The following is a 20,340-nucleotide window of genomic DNA, read 5'->3' on the forward strand; positions in this document are numbered from 1 at the left end:
AGAAATAATTCGAAAAACTTAAAGCAGATTGACTATTCATACCAGAATATCAGAATTTTGGACGATAATAACACTTTGTCCAGAAAGGAGAACCAATATCAGGACTTCGATGCTAAGCAGCGAATTTTTTCAAAATCTCGACTTATTATTACAGCCGAATTTAGTTCTTATATATCCATTTGTATGGTACGCCATATCTGCAATAGATCTTATCCCAGTGACCTTCGGTCCAGTATCACTCCAAATGAACAAGTCTTATCGATTTTGTATGCCATTCATCTAATGGTTAACAGCGACAAAACAATATTCAATATTTGTTCATGTTCATTAATCGTAAGCACTTCCATTGTCGACAATCAAAATCTATTATTAGAATCCTCTTGTTATTTACTCACGATGGAATTCAACCCCCATTTACCAATAAATAAATACTCAAATCATCCAATCAATAAAAACCGTCTACATGTGGTGAGTTAGCTAATGGCAATGTGAATGTCAGCAAAAACGTTGAAACTAAGCTAATTCCTTCAATTCCTTTTAATATACCGAATGTCATCTTAAATAATCTGTAATATGCCTAGCCCGACAATGCTGTATTGCCTCATCTACAAAGAAGATAGAGCCCCATATTTTTATCGTAACGTTATCATCTCCATTTATTTCGCTATACCGCACACAGCATTTCTTCTTTTTTGTTTATCCACATCGTATACCATGTGGGTAGGTATATAACCAGTCAACATAAAGATATGTAGAAAATCTGTTGTGACATTGAGGATCGGAGTCTGTAGTGTTATACACAACAATGAAACTTGTCGCATTGTACGAATTTCGATTCGCATAACATATATTTACATTGAATGCCAAATGTGAGTGAATCCAACTGCGTTAAGTAGCCGAGTTGATGGCACACAATTTTCTTACCGGAAAAGAGACATGAAGGATTTATATCAATCAGAAAATGATTGAAATGTGAACATCATTTGCGGCTTGCATGTTCAACGTGTAATCGTAATAAAAAAAAATTGAAAATCGTGAATGATGGGAAAGTCTTTTATGTGTGAAAATGAAATCGTTTCCTTTTAAGAAAATTGATTGATTCTGTTGATAGGTATACAGCAGGTAAAGGCTTTTGATTACAGAACTTGAAACTGCAAATATATTCAAGTGAACCATGTTGATTCTTTTCAATTTCGAGAGTTATTCGTCCGATAGATTTCGAACTGAAGGTACGAAAATAGTTGTCAGGATGGCATAGCTTCATCGGTAATCAAATTCATTTAAAAAAGAAAAATTATCTGAGAATAAATAATGTGAAGCTCAAAAAGGATGAAATCGATCTGAAACCCAAAACACAGATTATCTGAATAGTGCCGAACCTAAAATAGGATTTGTTCAGTTATACCTGAAGTGTGACCTGGTTTATCTGATCTTCAGATTACCGGTTGAAATATTTTCAGGTCAACCTGAAATTCAGATTCAGATCAAGAGATAAAAAAGAATGACTGCAATTTGGATAAATAAAATCCCATATCATACTAAGTAACTGTTAGATTTCGTCATACCTCATCCCTAGCTATTAAGCTCAAGTGATTTTTTCTTGCTATGAGACTGTGAGTTTATGTCCCTAATAAAACTACGCGTCAATACAAAAATAGTGGCGGAGTCAAAATGGCTGTTGCTCCATGAATAAGTTACCTAGAGCAATCATTTTCTAAATCTTAGAACTTGTCCCTCTACCAATTCCAATGCAAGCCCTAAGTCCTCACTGTTTCACAAACTCTGGCTGACGCTGGTGGTGGTTCTTAGAAACAGCTCAGTGGTTTTCGCTTAAAATTGTTGACTTGAATAGAACTTCCGTCCCCCAACTCACTTATGCAAAAAAAAAACGGGATGAAAACTTACATGTTTCTTTAAAATTCGTTCAGCCCCACCGTGCGACTTCCATTTTCAATCAAATGTATGCTAAATAGTCACCATCAAACGTGCCCGTTATGTGACCGGCTCTGTCTCTATAACTTCAAATATCCTCTCCTCACGGAAAAAAAAGTTAAGAAAATCTATTTATTTGGAGCCAACCTTTAATAATATTATCTCCGGCACCATTTTATTTATAGATTTATATTCGAACTACGGAGGAGCATACAAAATGTAACTTTAAAAAGAAAAATGGAAAAAAGTGGAACCTTTGAACTTTGTTTTTGTATCGATAAGTGTAAGTAAAGTTTATATCCCATTTTTTTTTTCATTCTCAGTTTGCCTTCTACTTTGATGTTGATGTTGTTTATACCGATTTATACTTATGATGCCATCGAATTTATATTTCTTTTGTAGAAAGGATCGCATAAGCGGATTTTATGTTGCAATTGTATCGAATTTTTAAAATCAATTCAAAGAAATAAGAATTGTATAACATCAACAACGTTAATACAAGGCATATCACTCACTTTGAAATAAATTGGTAAATTGAGTACACTCCAAGTTGCAACTAAATCACAACAATTTTATTGAACATGAACCCTGGAGTGCAGTTGGAACTACATTGAGTAATAATTAACGGCTTAATAGTTCTGTCTTAAGATGAGCTACCTTAAGCACCTGCCTTATGGAAGGAAAAGTAATTTCCAGATATTTCCCGTCACTCAGCAGGAAAAACATCAGAATTTTCACAATAGCTCTTCAAGGTCATATCCGCCGTTACTGCAACAAACGTGGAGAAATTTAAACATCAACTAAAGTGCAAAACGTCTAGTGGAATATATCCTTCCCCATAACATTATATGGAGCATTAGGAACATAGGAAAACTATTTATGGGTAAGCACAAGAAGCCCTCTGGAACTTTAGGTGTGAAAGCGTGCTCGTTCGTGCTATACTGTCCATATGAAATTCGATATGCTGGATATACGAAATATACTCAAATATTAACATGAGATATTAACGTACAGATTGTCTCAACAGCGTAACTGAAAATAAATAATTTATCAACAGTATAGTAGCGATGTCATCACGTCATTCTTCCAAAACGCTAGTGGAAATTCTGTAATTGGTCGAACTTCACCATTGGAACCATCACAATCAGTAGACGATAATGAACGTTTTCATTCACTACCGATTTTCTATGACAACGTCCGCAGCATTACGAACAAACGAAACATCAGCATGAAAATCGAACTATCCATATACAAGGCGCTCTGTTTCACCGAAACCATGTTGGACAATGGACAATCCAGCTGTGTGTATTTTCCAGACAAATTCAATGTTCACCGATGTGACCGAATTGTACAAACTTTGAGACGATCTGGTGGGGTTGCAGTATTGGTGCATCATACATTGAGAAGCAATTCAGTACCAATAAATTCTACAATTGGACCGAATGAGGCGAGCGAATTCGTGATTGTTGAGATACACATTAAACCTCGACCGTTAATCCTGTACGTATGCTACATGAGTGTTTTCGACCTGAGCATTGCTCTGAAACATTATCATCATGTGAAACTCATCGTAACAAAGTATCGCAATCACAGAATAATGGTTATTGGCGACTTCAACCTGCACGACATTAATTGGTCTCCTGATGATGACGACGAAAACGCCTATTTACCGCACGTTTCGACCGATCAAAATGCCAATGGAAATCGATCATCTTTTCAAACTGATGCGATCGACTTTTTGGACAAAATGCTCAGCCTGCCGCTATCTCAAATCTCGAATTTCCGTAATAATGCGTCAAACGTTCTGGACTTGGTATTCGTGAATGATTCTGAGGCAGTCAACATAACAAGAGACCGATACACTATCATCGAGCAGCTACAGCAAGACGCCAGACACATTCCGTATGAAATGACGATGGATTACGACACGAATTCGTCTGTCAACGTGGAGTATGTGACGGTTTTCCAGTATAAAAGAGGACATTATGAACGGATGGTGCAACAACTGGCAGCGATCAATTTCCAACATGAATTCCAAATTAGAGATGACGACGCCGCATATGAATTTTTCGTTCAAACGATGAAATCTCTAATTGAACAAAATGTGCCGAAAAAGACCATCAAAAAGTACTCGAATAAACCAAGGTGGTGGTCGACCGAGTTGCAACGATTGAAAAATCGACGAAACAAATTATTCAAACGGAAATCAGTATCGGATGTTGGATCGTTGGACGAATATGAAGCAGCTCACAATGAATTCAATGAAGTAAGTGATCGACGATCGAATGAACACAACATCAGAGTGCAAGAGGATATCAAGACAAATCCAGCTGAATTTTGGAAATTCGCTAAACTGAAAGGTGGTACCGAAAAATATCCGGATGTAATGAATTATGGTCACAGAGTCGGTACGTCAACGGAAGAAATAGTCGACATGTTTGCAGACTACTTTGAATCGCTTTATGTGCCTGATGCGGAAAACTGTAACTTCGATGAACGTTACATTCCGGTAAGCGGTGCAGAGGATATTAATCTGTCGCTATTTGACATCGAAGCCGCAATTCATTCACTCGACTCAAAGGGCGGTGCTGGTCCAGATGAAATCAAGCCGTTTGTTATGAAAATGTGTGCATCAGCAGTCGCCTGGCTGTTGCATCAAAAATCGTTCGACAGTGGCAAAATAGCGGCAGCGGCAAAAGTATCTCGAATTGTTGCTGTATACAAAAAGAAAGGGTCCAAAACTGATGTTAAAAGCTACAGAGTTATCGCAATACAAACAATGCTTATGAAAATTCACGACATCGCAGTCAAACGTGAAATCAGCAAGATAATCCAGCCTCAATTAAAAAGCGCACAACATGGGTTCAGGAACAAGAAGTCAGTTGTCACGAACCTGTTGGTCCAAACTACGCTCGCACAACAGGCATTCGAACGTAATTGTCAATTGGACACATTCTATGGTGATTACCAGGCTGCTTTCGACAAAGTGGTCATCATGCTGTTGATTATAAAATTTGCCAGATTCAGAATTGGTAAAAAGACTGCAAGATGGCTGTGGCAATACTTGATCGGCCGTACAAACTTTGTTCAAATTGGGAAGTCAAAGTCCAGATTGTATGAGTCACCATCTGGAGTACCACCTGGGAGCTCATTGGGACCGTTGATGTTCACCGTTTTCATCGATGACTTGGTCGACGTGGTACGTTTCGCGCATACATCGTTGTTCGCTGATGACATGAAATTGGCGTCAATAATACAAGACTTTGAAGATACGCTAAGATTGCAACGAGATATCGACAATGTGATCAGATGGAATGAGAGAAATCGTCTTCATTTCAACAACGACAAATGCTACAGTTTCAGCGCATATCGTAGCGATTCATCGTTTATCCAAGCTGACTACACAATGGGTAATCACGTCGTCGAAAGAGTTGAAGAAATAAATGATCTTGGCGTTCGTTTCAACAGATGGTACCATCCTGGTCATCACATAGAACCAATGACGATGAAAGCTCGGCAGATGGTTGGGTGCATCAAACACTTCTCAAACGGAAATTTCACAAAAGAAACGCAACGGATACTTTACGTAGCATATGTACGATCACGGCTTGAATTTGCATCGACTATATGGAATCCAACTGCACAAATTTACATTGATGACATCGAATCCATTCAGAAACAATTCGTGATTCACTTATTGGAAAGCCGAAGCAATGCGACGACATACAGACTAGCACCGTACGAAGATCGATGTAAACAACTTGTACTGCAAAGTTTGAAAAAGCGACGGACAGTAGCGGATGCCACGTTCGCTTTCGACATATTCAAGGGCAACATTATTGACGATATAATCTCACCGAAATTCATACGCAACGAGAGTGTCTATAATCTTCGAGATTCTACGCTACAGCTGTTAGTTGAACCAAGATACTCAAGCGTGTATTTGTCGAATCAACCTATCGTTAAACTAATCAAACTGATAAATGAACACAAAGCAACAGTGAACGAATCTATTAGCAGGACGGTTTTTAAAGCTGCAATTATGAAGGAACTTGACATGAATTATGATGAACTGTGATATATGTGTGATAATGTGAAATTGATTTTGTATTTTGTATCTAATTGTAATTTTAATATTCAGCCAGTCTTTGGCGGTGAAAATAAAATTCATTCATTCATTCATAACATTATATGGAGCATTAGGAACATAGGAAAACTATTTATGGGTAAGCACAAGAAGCCCTCTGGAACTTTAGGTGTAAAAGCGTGCTCGTTCGTGCTATACTGTCCATATGAAATTCGATATGCTGGATATACGAAATATACTCAAATATTAACATGAGATATTAACGTACAGATTGTCTCAACAGCGTAACTGAAAATAAATAATTGATCAACAGTATAGTAGCGATGTTTTTCAGGAAGATTTCAATGTAACCCTCCAATAACAGTCATTCTTCTGGAATCACACTTTCGGAGAATCGCTATGCTGGAATTCCTTCCATAGACACCAATAGACTCATCCCTAACGATATTAGGATAATAGGTATATTTGTTTACCGAGGGAGGAACATGGGAAATTGCAACAAGAAAGAAATTTTGCGAATCGCTCGAATTGGAATTTCCTATTTTATTCTGGAGGTGAACACAACATTTCATAGTATGTGAGAGGTGTGATTACAAGTTTTCTCTATTAAACGTCACTTCTCAGAATAAAAATAGAAGTGACAGTCCGGGGGATAAAAGAGTCTATTTTCTCTCCTGTCAAAGCAAGAGGAGATATAATAGACATTTTCTTCCTCAAACTGTTTTCAGACGAAGCGTCCATAACGTTATTTTCTAGAACTGTGCGCCGGTCTCAGCCGATGAGATCGGCGGCTAATTTGACGCCGGTGGGTATTGGCGGGCGGCTACGTCAAAAAATTCGTCGTCGGCGGCTAAATCGATATAACTGAAGTAAGGATCCAAAAATTTTCAAAAACTCAATTTATTGAAGTTCGTCGAAAGAAATTTCAAAGAAAGTGTAGTTTGTAGAAGAAGGTTGCTCTTTGTTGTACATCTTAGTGATGTAGAAGGGACTGTTCAGACCTAAATTGAATTCAGTTTCGAACCTGAACTTGACCTGTTTGGAGATTTCACTATTTCACAGCGGATAAGTTCACTGATGTGGTACCGGGACGTATAACGGATTTTTTTAAGCGATTTTTTTACATTGCTTAGCAAAAGGCTCGACTTTCTACTAATCCAGCAATGATACTAGTCATCGGATTAGACAGTATTCTTTTTGCCAACATTAAAAGTGTCGGCATTTCCTTAGCATAGTTCTTCCAAAAAATCGGATATTGTCGACCTTTAAATTACCAGCAAGTGATAGTAGTATATAGTGAATCTCACGGTCGCCCTCATTTTCTGATCTACGTCTGTCTGGCTAAATGACCTGAATGTTTTTCGACCATTTCTTCAACAAACTTTGATGAGGATTTCAGCCGATATAGCCGCCGACCAAACGTCGGCTAATGGCGGTTGAGAATGTATTGGCGGCGGCTACCGGCTGAGCCTAAAATCGGCTGGTGTGGCCGGCGCGGCCGGCCGGCGCACAGTTCTATTATTTTCTCATGGGTCACACTTTTGAGTGGCTAAATAAGGATAAACTAATTTTCCTGCTTAAATTCGGAATATCTTAATTTTCACTTGATTTTTATTTTTCATATCGTTGCACAGACATCTTGACAGTCCAGGTCCTTGTGTCGAAAAAAAATGGCTACGTGCGCCCTACATTCTTTAAGATTTTTCTTTGTTCCATGTTGTTTGCCACGAAAAGTTGTGCAACAAATTTTTCTACGGAAAATGGAAAGGCCGGAAAAGCCATTCATATAAAAACCTTCAAAGTCAAATGTGTCCGAAAATACAATGTCTTTCTGAAAAATTTCTTCTGTTCTGGAAAGTATGACTCATTAAATAAATCAAATTAAATAAATTGAAAATGGCTTCAAAGTTGATGAATTTTCCGTGACACTTTTTGGCGGAACCTTAAAATAACGACTCCATTGCAACTCCTCCAAAAATATTTCTTCCATGAAATGTCGGTAATGAGCCATACTTTCCAGAACAGAAGAATCTTTGCAAAAATACATTGTATTTTCGAAGATATTCGACTTTGAAGGTTTTCATATGAATGACTTTTCCTGGCGGAAAAACGATTTTCCATTTTCCGGTTTTTTTTTGTTCAACAACATTTTCGTGGCAACTGGCAAACAACATGGAACAAAGAAAAATCTTAAAGAACTTAGGGCGCACGGAATTACACAAGTACCTGGACTACAATCTTTGTAAGGGATGTAATATTTAATTAGGGCAGTTACTCCAATTTAAAAAAAAAATTACAGTTTATTATTACGATCTGAGCCGGTAAACGCTGCCGGACACGAATGTCCACTTAAAACGTTTTCATCATTTTATATATACCACTGACACGGCGCGACGTTAGTATACACATCGTAACTTTATATATTATTTTCAATGAATGGAACTATCATCCCAATTCATTTAGAAAACTTATATTTATTAATGGTCGCCAAATCACAATACAAAAAGTTAAACTTAACTTACCATTGGCAAATATGGTCGCATCAGTCCAATTAAATTTCATTGATATACTTTTGACAGCATAAGATATCGTTTCGTACGACGGTAGATATCGTTCTGTTGTTGTCTGGAAGATAAATAATACAAAAACGAAAATGTTATTACGAAAAATGAAATTTAACTCGTAGACTTTTGTTGAGAATAATATGGCAAAAAAAGAGAAGAAAGAAATCTTTGCGACTAGCAAAAAAATCGCAAAAAATATACAGTCCGACCAGAAGAATTAATTGATTTGACTTGAATATAGAAAATATTATATAAAAGCTCAGACGATTGGATGATGAATTTAATGAAAATAAAAAACAAAAATTCTCGAGGAATTAATCACTTCAATAATTGAAATTTCGATATCCATAAGCAGATCTATTGATACATATAATCCAGTCAACTTTGGTAAGAAAAATTACCAGCCATAAAAGCAATTTTTATTATTTCTGTCTTGTTAATGCCCTTCCTTACCATTCACATCAATTTATCAATAAAAACAGTCTGCCACTTTTCGGGGTAAAATTTCTACTTTTTAGCCTCGGTATGCAGTTTGATCGTAAAGGGTAACTGTGGCAAGGTGTTCGATACTAAACTGTAGGTCATTTAAATGGACACTGAGCCAAATGAAATTTCGAAAATTTATCTATAGAAAAATTGCAATAACTGGCAAGTCAGTGAATCAATCGTTATTCGATAAACAAAAATAAAACTGACGGAACATCTATACCTTCTATATTATTCATTTCAATCAGGGTTTTATAGCCAGCTCAGCATTTAAAAACATTGAAATACTCACAATGGTTTCGCTTTGAATGCTGTAAAAAGGAATTTACAAGGATAATGATTAACGAAATCAGGCTTTCTGTCGATACTTTATAGCTGGACTGGATAATGTTGTTAGAATTTACAGCTGAATTCACTAAATTCTCTAAAGTAGAACAGAAAATCCAGCTCATCGACAATGATGCCCTATATACCACTGAGTCTGTATCCTACATTGTATGTCCATTTACATCTTTTGCACCTTTTACATTTTACAGTGGAATGTTTAAAAGAAAACGTTTTATTGCCTCGCGAAAAGCCAGTAACCGAAGAATTTTGTCCAAAAAATACACCTGTGAGTTTGCTTTTATCACAAAAAACTGCTACCTCATTGTAATGAATTACTTCCGCAGCATCCAATGTAATCCACAATTACTAGCAGAGACTTTCAGTTACAAATTTTTCTATTTTAAATTCCACTGAAACATTTGTTCAATTGACAGAAATCTCTTTCTTATTTTCTAAACGTATATATGAATGTTAAACATCCCTCAAGCAATCAGTTCGCTCTTACAGACGAATAACAGGAAAAAAAAACTTTTCTTTTATTTATGAAGTGGAAAAAAAGTTGGTTCAAATTTTACACATAGTTGTGTGTGTTTGTAACGAAACATAGTTCAGTTGGCGGCTAATGTTGAAAGTTTAGCAATGACGAGCTTTATCTAGTTCAAGGCTTCGTAATTATACACTTGTCAAAGCAGTTTCCTGTCATGTATGAGAGTATATACATCCGCTGTAGAACTGTTAGAACTATACACTGGGCAAAATTTAGCTCAAACGGGATGATATATAGAATAGGCTGAAATCGACATTGGCATTTATACGTGCAGAACGAGGATGTTATATCAAAGCAGTTACAATAGGTCAAATGACAAATGACATAGCCTTAGAACTGGTGTTTCTGTTGGTTTCCAACCAGCGCAGTATTCACAACATCACCGCATGTGTTAGCAAACTCGTGAAACCGATTTAATATTTCGTTTGTTTAAAATATCGCATAGCGTTTGAAAAGAAATCTTTTACTTCATTGGTCTTTACTGTTGTGCTAGAGGTCAGCGCTCATTTTCGCCGTCATTGTTGAGGAGGGTTTTTTGAAAGCAAAAAGAGTTTCAAAACGAAAATCCTCAAATCCAGGATTTTCTGAAATTCGAATGGATTTCTTTTTGTCAATTTCAGACTATTTTCAAGCATCTTTCACCATTTTTAAGGATTTTTTCTATGATTTTCAAAGATTATCTTGAAGTTTGATGAACTTTTTTGCAGATTTTCCAAAAATTTACGATGCCGTGTGTAATTGATGGAATTCGAAGCAGACGGTAAGGGCAAAGTGTTTGCCTATGTTCATAGATAACGAATCCGCAATAAAAATTTTGGCCGTCTGTCCGTCCGTCTGTCACGTCGATATCTTGAGTAAATCAAATCCGATTTCAAATTTTTTTTTCCCTGAAAGATAGTCAAAATAGTGAGGCTAAGCTCCCGAGCTGGGGCCCCATAAGTGATTGAAAGTTTTCCGAAGGTATCTCTGGCCATTTAAAGGCTACACTTGTAAGTGATACGTCAAATGAAAGGTATTTACAATACCGATCGACGAAAAAAAAGTTTATGGAAATTGGATGACCGACTCGTGAGTTAGACCCCTTGGTGTGAACTAGGTATAGGGCGGCAAGCCCTTTTTGTCTTGTAGGCTGGCCAAATTTGAACGGATTTAGATAGATTTTGCTTTATTAGATAGGTATTGACCGTACCAATCCGGGAAAAAAAGTTTATGAAATTCGGTTTACCGGAGCGTGAGCTAGGTCTCTTGGAGTGAGCTTATATGTGGCTACTCGGCCGTACAGTGAAGGTGGTGGTTTTTTGTTAATATCTCGAGTAAAATTTGACCGAATTTCATGAATGTAAAGCAGCCGTACTATTCCACCTACTAACAAAATGGCCGTCGGCCGCCATTTTGGATTTTTGTAAAAACAATATAAATCGATGAAAATGATTATTACAAAGTAACTGATCAGTGGGAAGTGTAGTTTGTGTTACATTTGAAAGGAACGTCGTACGGGGCTTCGTAATTGCGCTATGCGCAATTTTTAAAACGTACAGTGAACGACATCTCAAATGTCTCACTGTCAAATTTTTCTGAGAATTTTATTGTGTCATTGCAAATTTACAATGACATTCTCTGAAAAAAATGACAGTGAGACATTTGAGATGTCGTTCACTGTACACATTTCATAAGAATTTTACTTTACCGACGTTTACGGCCGCAGTAGACTTACGGTAAGAGTAGGGCGACGGACGAACTAGGGTCACGTGCGCAATGGATGTACGGGTTTGTACGGGGCTCAGTCGTAGCAAACGCTCCGACTGTTATGACGGCTCGTTTTAATGTCATCTTGTCGATATCAAATGGTCGTCGGTTTATGAACGATTTCAACAAGTGAAGGATTATAATAAAGGATCAAGTTAAAACCAATGCAATCGACTGTACTGTTAAGATCTCTCAGTAACGTCAACACCGAAACCTTGTTTTTTTGACACTCATGATCTAGATGAACGTTTTTCTGAGTGTAGCCCTATAGTTTTGAATAGACGCAACAAATAGGCCAGAAACATTTGCCAGTTCAATATAGTTTCAAGTGTATACAAAATTCATATGAAACGGAATACAATACACTCAGCACGTTGAAACTTTCTTAAAAAGGATTTCTCGCTAAAGCACATTACACTGATATGAGGATATATCGTAGCCCCGGAATACCAGCATCAAAATACATGGTTGGCGCTTGTAAATGCTTAGGGCTTAGGGAATTGATATAGATACATATACATACACGTCCCATCCCCGACCATAAGCGATCATTTCTTTTATGTTTATTGAGTTTAGCCAACTTAATACAATAAAATCAATTTTATTATCTTAATTTAAGAATTTTTTTCTTTATTTTGGCCTCAGCTATGTATTGCGGTCTTTACATGCATTGGAGAGGCTTTAACGACTGTCTATTACCGAGCTTGAAGAGGCTTTTTAAATAAAAAGGTAGTCAAATGGCGGAGTGTTTTTTTACTGTACGCTTTTTTAAAGTAATGATCATGCCCCGAGATAGGTGTAATTTACCACTCAAACATCAACAGTAAAAAAATAGTAATAAAAAGAGAGAGAGAGAGAGAAACCACCCGAACTTTTATGCATACCAAATTCGTCTACCAGTAATATCACTAAAATTTAATCCAACTAAATTGCTGTCTACTTATTGTGTATCACAGCATAAATTTTCCTTTTTCGGTTTCTTTTAATTTGGATAAACGACTACATGGTGTAACTGGCGTTGAGCAATGAACTTGGCATGTGCCTGTTGGGAACATTGTATGTATATATACGGCGTGTAAGATATGTGGCAAGATTTTTCGTGGAAAAGTTCTACGTTATTACGATTTCGGATGTTTTGTTGATCAAATCGGCTGCCTTTTTATGCTCTGCAGCGATTTGGAAAAATTTCCAGCATATCGCGACAAATTGATACAAAGTTTACGAGCTGTTTTATTGGGCTGCATTTGTCATTGTATCTGTTCGTAAAATTTTTGCTCGTTTCACAGACAATGTAAAATTGACTTGTTCCCTGCTAGTTTATTATGTTCAAATATCTCGAAAATAAACTTAAAAATTTTTCAATTTTTCTGTGCTTTGTGTTTGGTTAAATGTGCTCATCACATTTGTGAGAATATTGTTGCAAGCAATTCTGGAAAATGAAATGACTGCGACATGCATTGTGTGCATGTTCATCGTAAAAAGCAGGATTTATTGCAAAGTTCTTGGTTTTCGTTCTTAGGTAATTTGTTTATTTCGTCAATCTTCCCTAGAACGGAATTACATTTCCAGTGCGTTTTGGCATTTTAACCGTTTACGAATGGCAAAGCTGAACTCGACATTTAATTTCATTTGACTTGAACCGATTCGATCGGTTCTGTTCTGTTCACAGATCTGACAATCAAGTGCCTGTTTTTAGGAGTTTTTTTTTCTCGAGGATTTCGAGAAGTTTTAAGAGAGAATTTCGAAACAGCTTAGTCTTTATTTGACTAATCGCAACAAAGTACACTAAGCGATACTTTAAACTAAAGAAGTAGCAGATTTATTGGTTATTTGACGGCATGTCTGTTATTCGTATGGAAAATTAGCGAAATTCCGGCAAAATATTTTCAAAATCTTAATTAGCACAGTTTCGCCTCCAGTTCTAAATTATTCTCCAAACTTTTGCGAAGCCATAAATGAAACATTGCATCGTTTGTCGATAGATTATTGAATTCGAACAACTTTCATGTTATCACAGAGTAAACGTATGATGACGAAACTTTCTCATTAATATGGTTTGATGATCTAAAGTTTATCCACGAAATCATGCTAAGAATTTTACTCGTTATACACTCAACTTTGTAACAAAGTTAACGGAAATTAAATAACAAAATTGTTGACTTATGAAAACACTATCTTTGAGCAGGAAAGTTGCAATTCTAGTCAAATAAAGACTAATCGCACTTTGAGCGAAGAGTACCTACCAATTAATTTCATGAAAATAGGTTCTGAAAGAATCGGTTCAAATCTGTCTTCTCTTGAGTTTTAAACTAACAACACAATCGAGTAGTTGACAACTACGCAACTACGCTATAGAGTTGTCGTGTCGCATCGAGCGTCAAATAACTCAGCTACCCAAACTGTGAAGGAAGGACGTAGGAATGTTACTATCTTTTTCAAATTGAATGCAACAATTCGTCTGAGCAAAGATCGACGTTCGATCGACATCGAACCCAGTTTTTATTATAACAAACAGCTTGTACAGCACCAAATCGAAACAGCCGGACTATTAAGTTATCAGAGCTAATGTTTTATTCCCTATAAGATTTCAAAAAATTTTAGACATTTTTTCTTGACTTATTTACTTCTAGGGCTATAACCTGTAGAATATTTAGCTGTTTTTAATCTTCGATTAACTAGCCAATTGATCTCAAATGATATTAAAAATGTTTTTGAATTTTCGGAAATTTTGAAGAGTTTTTGATAATTTAAGGAATTCAATCCATTAAAAATAGACCCTGCTTTAGAGCTCATTCAACAGAAAACTATGTACGTCATATCTATTTTAAACTGGTTGTACTCTCCCTTTGTTACTCTCGTAAATATTTTTTTTTTCAAAGGTTTTCTAGGAAGCCAGTTTCATAAACAATATCCTCAAATTTCTATGCATGGATGCCCTTCATGCGGATTTCATATTGCATATTTTTCCATTTTTTCCATAAAGGAAATCGCCAGACGAAAATTATGCACATAAAATTATATAAACAACATGTTGTTGTTGAAATGCGTTCAAAAAATGTTTGGTAAATGTTCAACATACAATCTTAGCTATGGCTGTGACTATGGAGAAATAAAAATTACGTTAGTGAGAAAAGAGTTGTGAAGTTTATACTCCGATTGAAAGAAAAACGTAAAACGAAAACGAGATTTCTTTTAACGCACGTAAAGACAGTCAAATTTGTGTTTAAGGTTCTTCAGCTGTTTAATCCGATGGTGCACTCATACAAAATCACTGTATAAGCGTGCTTATATATGCTCTTAGCACTACACGAGCTGTGTGTGACGAAAAGAAAACGAATAGATGAAAGTCCGTGTATAAGTGAAAAAGCTGGTAAAATAATGGAAGCAAAGCTAGGCACAAAGTTGGATGACGTTAACTGTATTTTGTGTGTGTAGATTTTATCTCAAAAAAGACGATAGAATTTAATATAAAACCTGAACGCTGCTGTAAGGCTTGAGTTTGAATACAACATTGTACGGTTTCGTAGAACTGATTTAACCAAGCCCGACAAAGCAAAACAGACGTTGTATACCTAGTGTACTTGTGGCAGCTTACTGTAAGTAGAATTACAATGTTATAAAGTATGTGTAGGTGTACTCTCAAGACGCTTAATTTGAATTTGAAGCATCCGTTGAAAATCATAATCAATTTATAAGATTCCTTTCTGTGTGCGATTGTTCAAATTCTTCCTCTTCAAAAAAAAGTTGTTTTCCTTTGCTTCTTTATCGAAAAAATAAAAATCAAAAAAATTTCCATAATTGTCACACAAACAAATGCTTAAAGTACACAAAATGTACCCAGGCCCTGGTACGAATATAATGAATAAATTCACAATTTTCTGCTAAAGACAGTTTCTATTTGAGTTCTCTTTGGAGTATTATACCATTTTCGTTCGTCATCATAACTTTCTACACAACGAAATAATAATATTTATTCGTAACAACCAGGCGTAACGTTACGCATTTTCACAGCACATTATTTATGCTGTTGGAAAATTATATGGAAATCTCCGTTTTCGCAAGTCGATTTTATTATTTCGGTTCTCTCTTTTGGTGCTGGCGGTACACAATATATATTTTTGTGCAATAATTGTATTCACTGTCGTGGAAAGTGTATTATACCGCCAGGCGATGGAATATGTTCTGATGCTAAATATTCTTGATTTTAAAATTTTCAGCTCTCTGGAGCTTTGGGTAGATTAAATTAATGGTTGGTTGGTGGTTGATTTGTTGGTTAAAGCAGACGTAGAAGAAGAAATAAGTGAGACTAAATTAGCACAGCAGACTATAGTGCTATAAGTGGGTGTGTGTAGTCACTTTTGAAACTTTCTGATCAACCGTTTCTCATAACTTACGAAGACATCTTTCATTGTATTTCAATTAAAAGTAGAATAAAATCAATCGATCCTTTAACTACACTCGGACAACACTTTAACCTAGAATAGCCTAACATTAAAATTCGAAGGATAAGCTTGAAGACTCCTAATGGTCATGATATGGATTCGGTGTGGATTTGACGATTACTTTAAGACGAGGCGTTCAGGCAACTAGAATTTTCCAATAGTTGCAACTCTACTACCTAGTTTTCGTTAGTTCTTGGCAGTATTACCATAGAAATTTTCAAGCCGTCATGTGTGACAAATTCCCAGTCATCTATAGAAGTGAACCGCACTGCCCCCTGTGCACTACGATGTTCACACGGAATAATATTAAAATCGATTCTCTGAGTCTTCAATGCATATTCATTTCGCTGTGATTGTTATTTCATTCTAGAAATCATTCGAAATAATCCAAAGATTATGCGAGAATGCAAATGAGAAGATTTAAGCGAAAACATTATGAAAATTCAATCTGATTTTAGATTGAAATTAATTTAACAGATTTAACCTATGTGAGCAACAACATATAACGAGAATGGTAAATCCTTAAAGTCTTTTTTAAAACACTCATTCATCCAGACAACATTGCTAAAACGCAGATGGGAAAAAAAACGAACAAATCCGGGAAAACCGTTTTCGCGTAAAAGTCACTTAAAATTGAATCAGGAAAAATTTTCAATGAAAATTTCATTTTAATTCGCTTTACTAGATGTGCTATACATGTATTTCCAGAGAGTTTTTATGTTTCGTCGTTTTATGTGAATTTTTCATTGGGTTTTACTAGATTGTGTTGACTTTACAATCGATACAATCGAATCCTTTTCGCTCCATTGAAATGATTTTTCGATTAGTTTACTTGTTGATTGAAAATTATCCAAAAATTTACTTAATTACTTTCAATTATTCTCAATCAGCGTTTGTTTAAGAATTTGTCAAACCAGTAACACTACAAAGCAACAGATTACCTAACCCAAGCTTGATTCGATTAAGTTTATATTATAAACTGAATCGAAGATTGTAACTTTCCTGCTCAAAGGAACTGTGTAGTGTTTTCGTAAGTCAACAATTTTGTTATTTAATTTTCGTTAACTTTGTTACAACGTTGAGTGTATAACGAGGAAAATTGTTAGCATCATTTCATGGATAAATTTCAGAATTACACTACGTAAGTTCAAGCATCATCAAACCATATGAATTAGAAAGTTTCGACATCTTACGTGTACTCTCTAAGATAACATGAAAGTCGTTTGAAAATCAATAATCTACCGTCAAACGATGCAATATTTCATTCAAGGGTTGTTAGAGATCATTATTTTAGTTTACCAGAAATTTTGAGCTGGAGGCGAAACTATCCTCACTAAGATTTTACCGAAATTTCGCTAATTTTCCATACAAACGACAGACATGCCGTCATGTAACCATTAAATCTGCTACTTCTTTAGTTTAAAGTATCGCTTAGTGTCGAATGCAAAATCTTTTACTTCATTAGTTTTAACATTGCATATCATAAGTAGAAGAACACCAGTCAGAGTTTTTGAATCGATTTTTGAAATCTTTGTTTCTTTCATTGAAGAATCAAATTCAAATGGTCTGGTTCACAGGTGAACAACATCGATCTAATGTTCTGGGAGTTATTCCCGAAAGAGTATTTCCCAAATTTTCGATTGACTCATTACTATAGTAGTTCTGAACCGATTTTCAAAATCTTTGATTCAATCTACGAAGAATGCAATATTTCGATTGATGATTACCTGCAACAGGAGTTCTTTTTCCAAACTTTACCAGAAAAATGAATTTAGACCCTATATCTTGTGTGGATCAGGTCTACAGACTAAATTGTGATTTTAAATGACCACTCAATTTGGGCTAATGCAAGCCATCTACACATCAGTAGACACAATGCATAGATCTTTTGTTTTACAAGAGGGTTTAAAATGACGACTATTCTTGTATTCTTGTATTCTCGACAACTGCCTGTGGTATTATCTCCTAACCTATGCCTTCAATTTTATTGTTTCTTTTAATTCAGAGAATGGTGTTTTGAAGTTAAAATTAAAGAATGTCTTTTGATAACTTCACCAGTCAATGGACCTCAAACCTTAAACCTTAAAAAGATGCAGAAGAAGAATTCTAAATTATTTGGAAAAGTTTGCCTGGACTGACTCCAATAGATGTCAAACATCTAGTTCGTAGCTGGGCCTGCTGTATGTTTCCACACTCAAAGCTCTTCACCGTGTAAGAATAATTTTTCGTGTACGAAATTGTGTGAGTCAAATAGTCAGATAAAGTTAGAGTAAATTTGATCTTGGAAGCAAACGAAACATAGTTTAGTCGTTGAAGGAACCAAAAAAACGGGTCTAGTTTCAGAGCTTTTTTTAGGAATTTTAGCTCTAAAAAATCTCGAAATTCCGTCAGAATTCCTCAGAATAAAAGCTCACAAGCTCTGTCTAGTTCAATTTCATTTATCTATGAAACACAATTTCCCATTTCAATCTTAAATCAATCCATATTCTCTTGTTACGATATTATGTCGATATAAGGGAAACAATACAAACTTCTTCATCAAACCATCGCATATTATATCTGTTGATGCACCCACACAAAAGTCAATGTCCTTATCATCATTGAGAAAATACTTGTGCACACTTTCTTGATCAAGTAGTATTGTTGTTTTATGTGCACATATAACAGAAAACATGTCTAATAATGAAGAACATGGTAAAATGCACAGAGTGGTGTGGTGGGTCACACATGACCTATATGATGGATTGCATTTTATAAGCCACAAACTAAATAATGGACTGTTGCTAACGTTGTTGAGTATAGATGCGATAGATGCGATGTATGTATATCGTCAACAATTATCATCGTACATCCTAGCACAGATAAAACTTTCGTATATAGGATGCTGTACAGCTACAGTTGGGTTCGGACTTCCTGGCACAAAAAAAAACGAATTGAAATATTGATTTTTATCGCTCGCTGTGACTATATTCTGTATGCTTATAGTGACAAAGTATGTATAGTATTTCAAGTTGTAGTGACATAGCAGGAGAAATGAAATGGAGGCGAGTTGTTGATGCTGGTTTTTTTTTTTCATAATTTTAAATCAAGCTAATACAATTCTCTCCCCTCCCCCTTCTCTTCTATCAAAATATTTATTCAGCCTACACAAATATTGACTTTTTATGAGCACATAAAATCATAATTCTGTTAACTCTTGTCAGCGAACTAAAAATGGAAAAATATTTGACAAACGTGCTGTAGCTTCATTTTCAAATATGCCCTCGTTTCCGTAATGTAATTGTAAAAATGCAGATGTTCAGATGCAGATGCAAAATGTTCAGTTTCTACCTGATCGAGTGATAAGTTAATTGTCCCATTCCTAGCTTCCATCACGGTGCGGCTGAACAACTTTTTCTTTAAAAGGTCATGAGACATCGCTACTTTCGCATGAAATCACTAGAGGGGATCTTCACAAGTAGTTTTGACATGAATTTAAAATATTTTACCGGGCGCCTTTTGAAGAAAGTTGATTTTAGCGGTTGTACTGTACCCAGGGTGTTGTTTTTTTTGCAAAAAGGTTTTTTTTTTAATTTTTAAGGCCTGGCGGTATGTTCCATCTAGAATTGACCTTTTTTTTTTAAAGTGTTTCAGCCGCACCGGCCAAGGCTGAGCTATTCAATATGCTATCAAAAATGTCGGATTCACGACGTATTATAAACGATTTGCTTCTATTCACGGTCAACTGGAATATTGACCATGGAGTTTTAGGAGCGCTTGTGGTAATTTTTAATATTCAAAAGTAAAGGGTCAGGGTAGGGTGAGCTGAAACGATTGGGTGTTTTCTGTAATTGTAAAAAAAAAATCGTGTGAATTATGGCTCTCGCTTCGCTCTGGCCGCAAAGTTCCCACCTGTTAATGCTTGGAACTTTAATTACTGAAGCTATAGTTTTATCAAAAAAAAACTTTTTTCTGAAATAATTTGAGATCGTTCGACGTCATCGAACAATTTTTTTAAAGTCGGTTGTTGAATGGATGAATCGACTCGTGTCGACTCGAGAATTTTTTTTTCAATCGGTTAAAAATTAATCAAGTTCGTCTGTGTGGACTTATACAGTGTATAATATACACTTATTGCTCTAATAGTCCAATATTATTCTCCTACGAACGTATTATCAAGTATTTAGTCCTTCGTCGATTAAAGGAAAAATGTTGAAAATCGGTTCAAAA

The 20,340-nt window shown here is 35.7% G+C and overlaps 1 protein-coding gene and 1 long non-coding RNA gene across 4 annotated transcripts in view; one reads left to right on the plus strand and one right to left on the minus strand.

Annotated features, from left to right (window-relative positions):
* The window catches only part of LOC119075714, a 130,353-nt gene that overhangs the window by 70,959 nt on the left and 39,054 nt on the right, over window positions 1-20,340 (minus strand). For all 3 annotated transcript variants that reach the window (XM_037182239.1, XM_037182240.1, XM_037182238.1), the window contains exon 4: window positions 8,542-8,644. In XM_037182239.1, the coding sequence (XP_037038134.1) occupies window positions 8,542-8,644 (103 nt within the window). The remainder of the gene's footprint in view (window positions 1-8,541; window positions 8,645-20,340) is intronic.
* Window positions 1,810-19,743, plus strand: LOC119075729. Its single transcript, XR_005087444.1, has 3 exons — window positions 1,810-1,819; window positions 19,143-19,147; window positions 19,497-19,743. It is a non-coding gene; the product is annotated as an uncharacterized LOC119075729 (long non-coding RNA).

The sequence above is a fragment of the Bradysia coprophila genome, unplaced genomic scaffold, assembly GCF_014529535.1.
Source record: "Bradysia coprophila strain Holo2 unplaced genomic scaffold, BU_Bcop_v1 contig_232, whole genome shotgun sequence".
NCBI lineage: Eukaryota > Metazoa > Arthropoda > Insecta > Diptera > Sciaridae > Bradysia > Bradysia coprophila.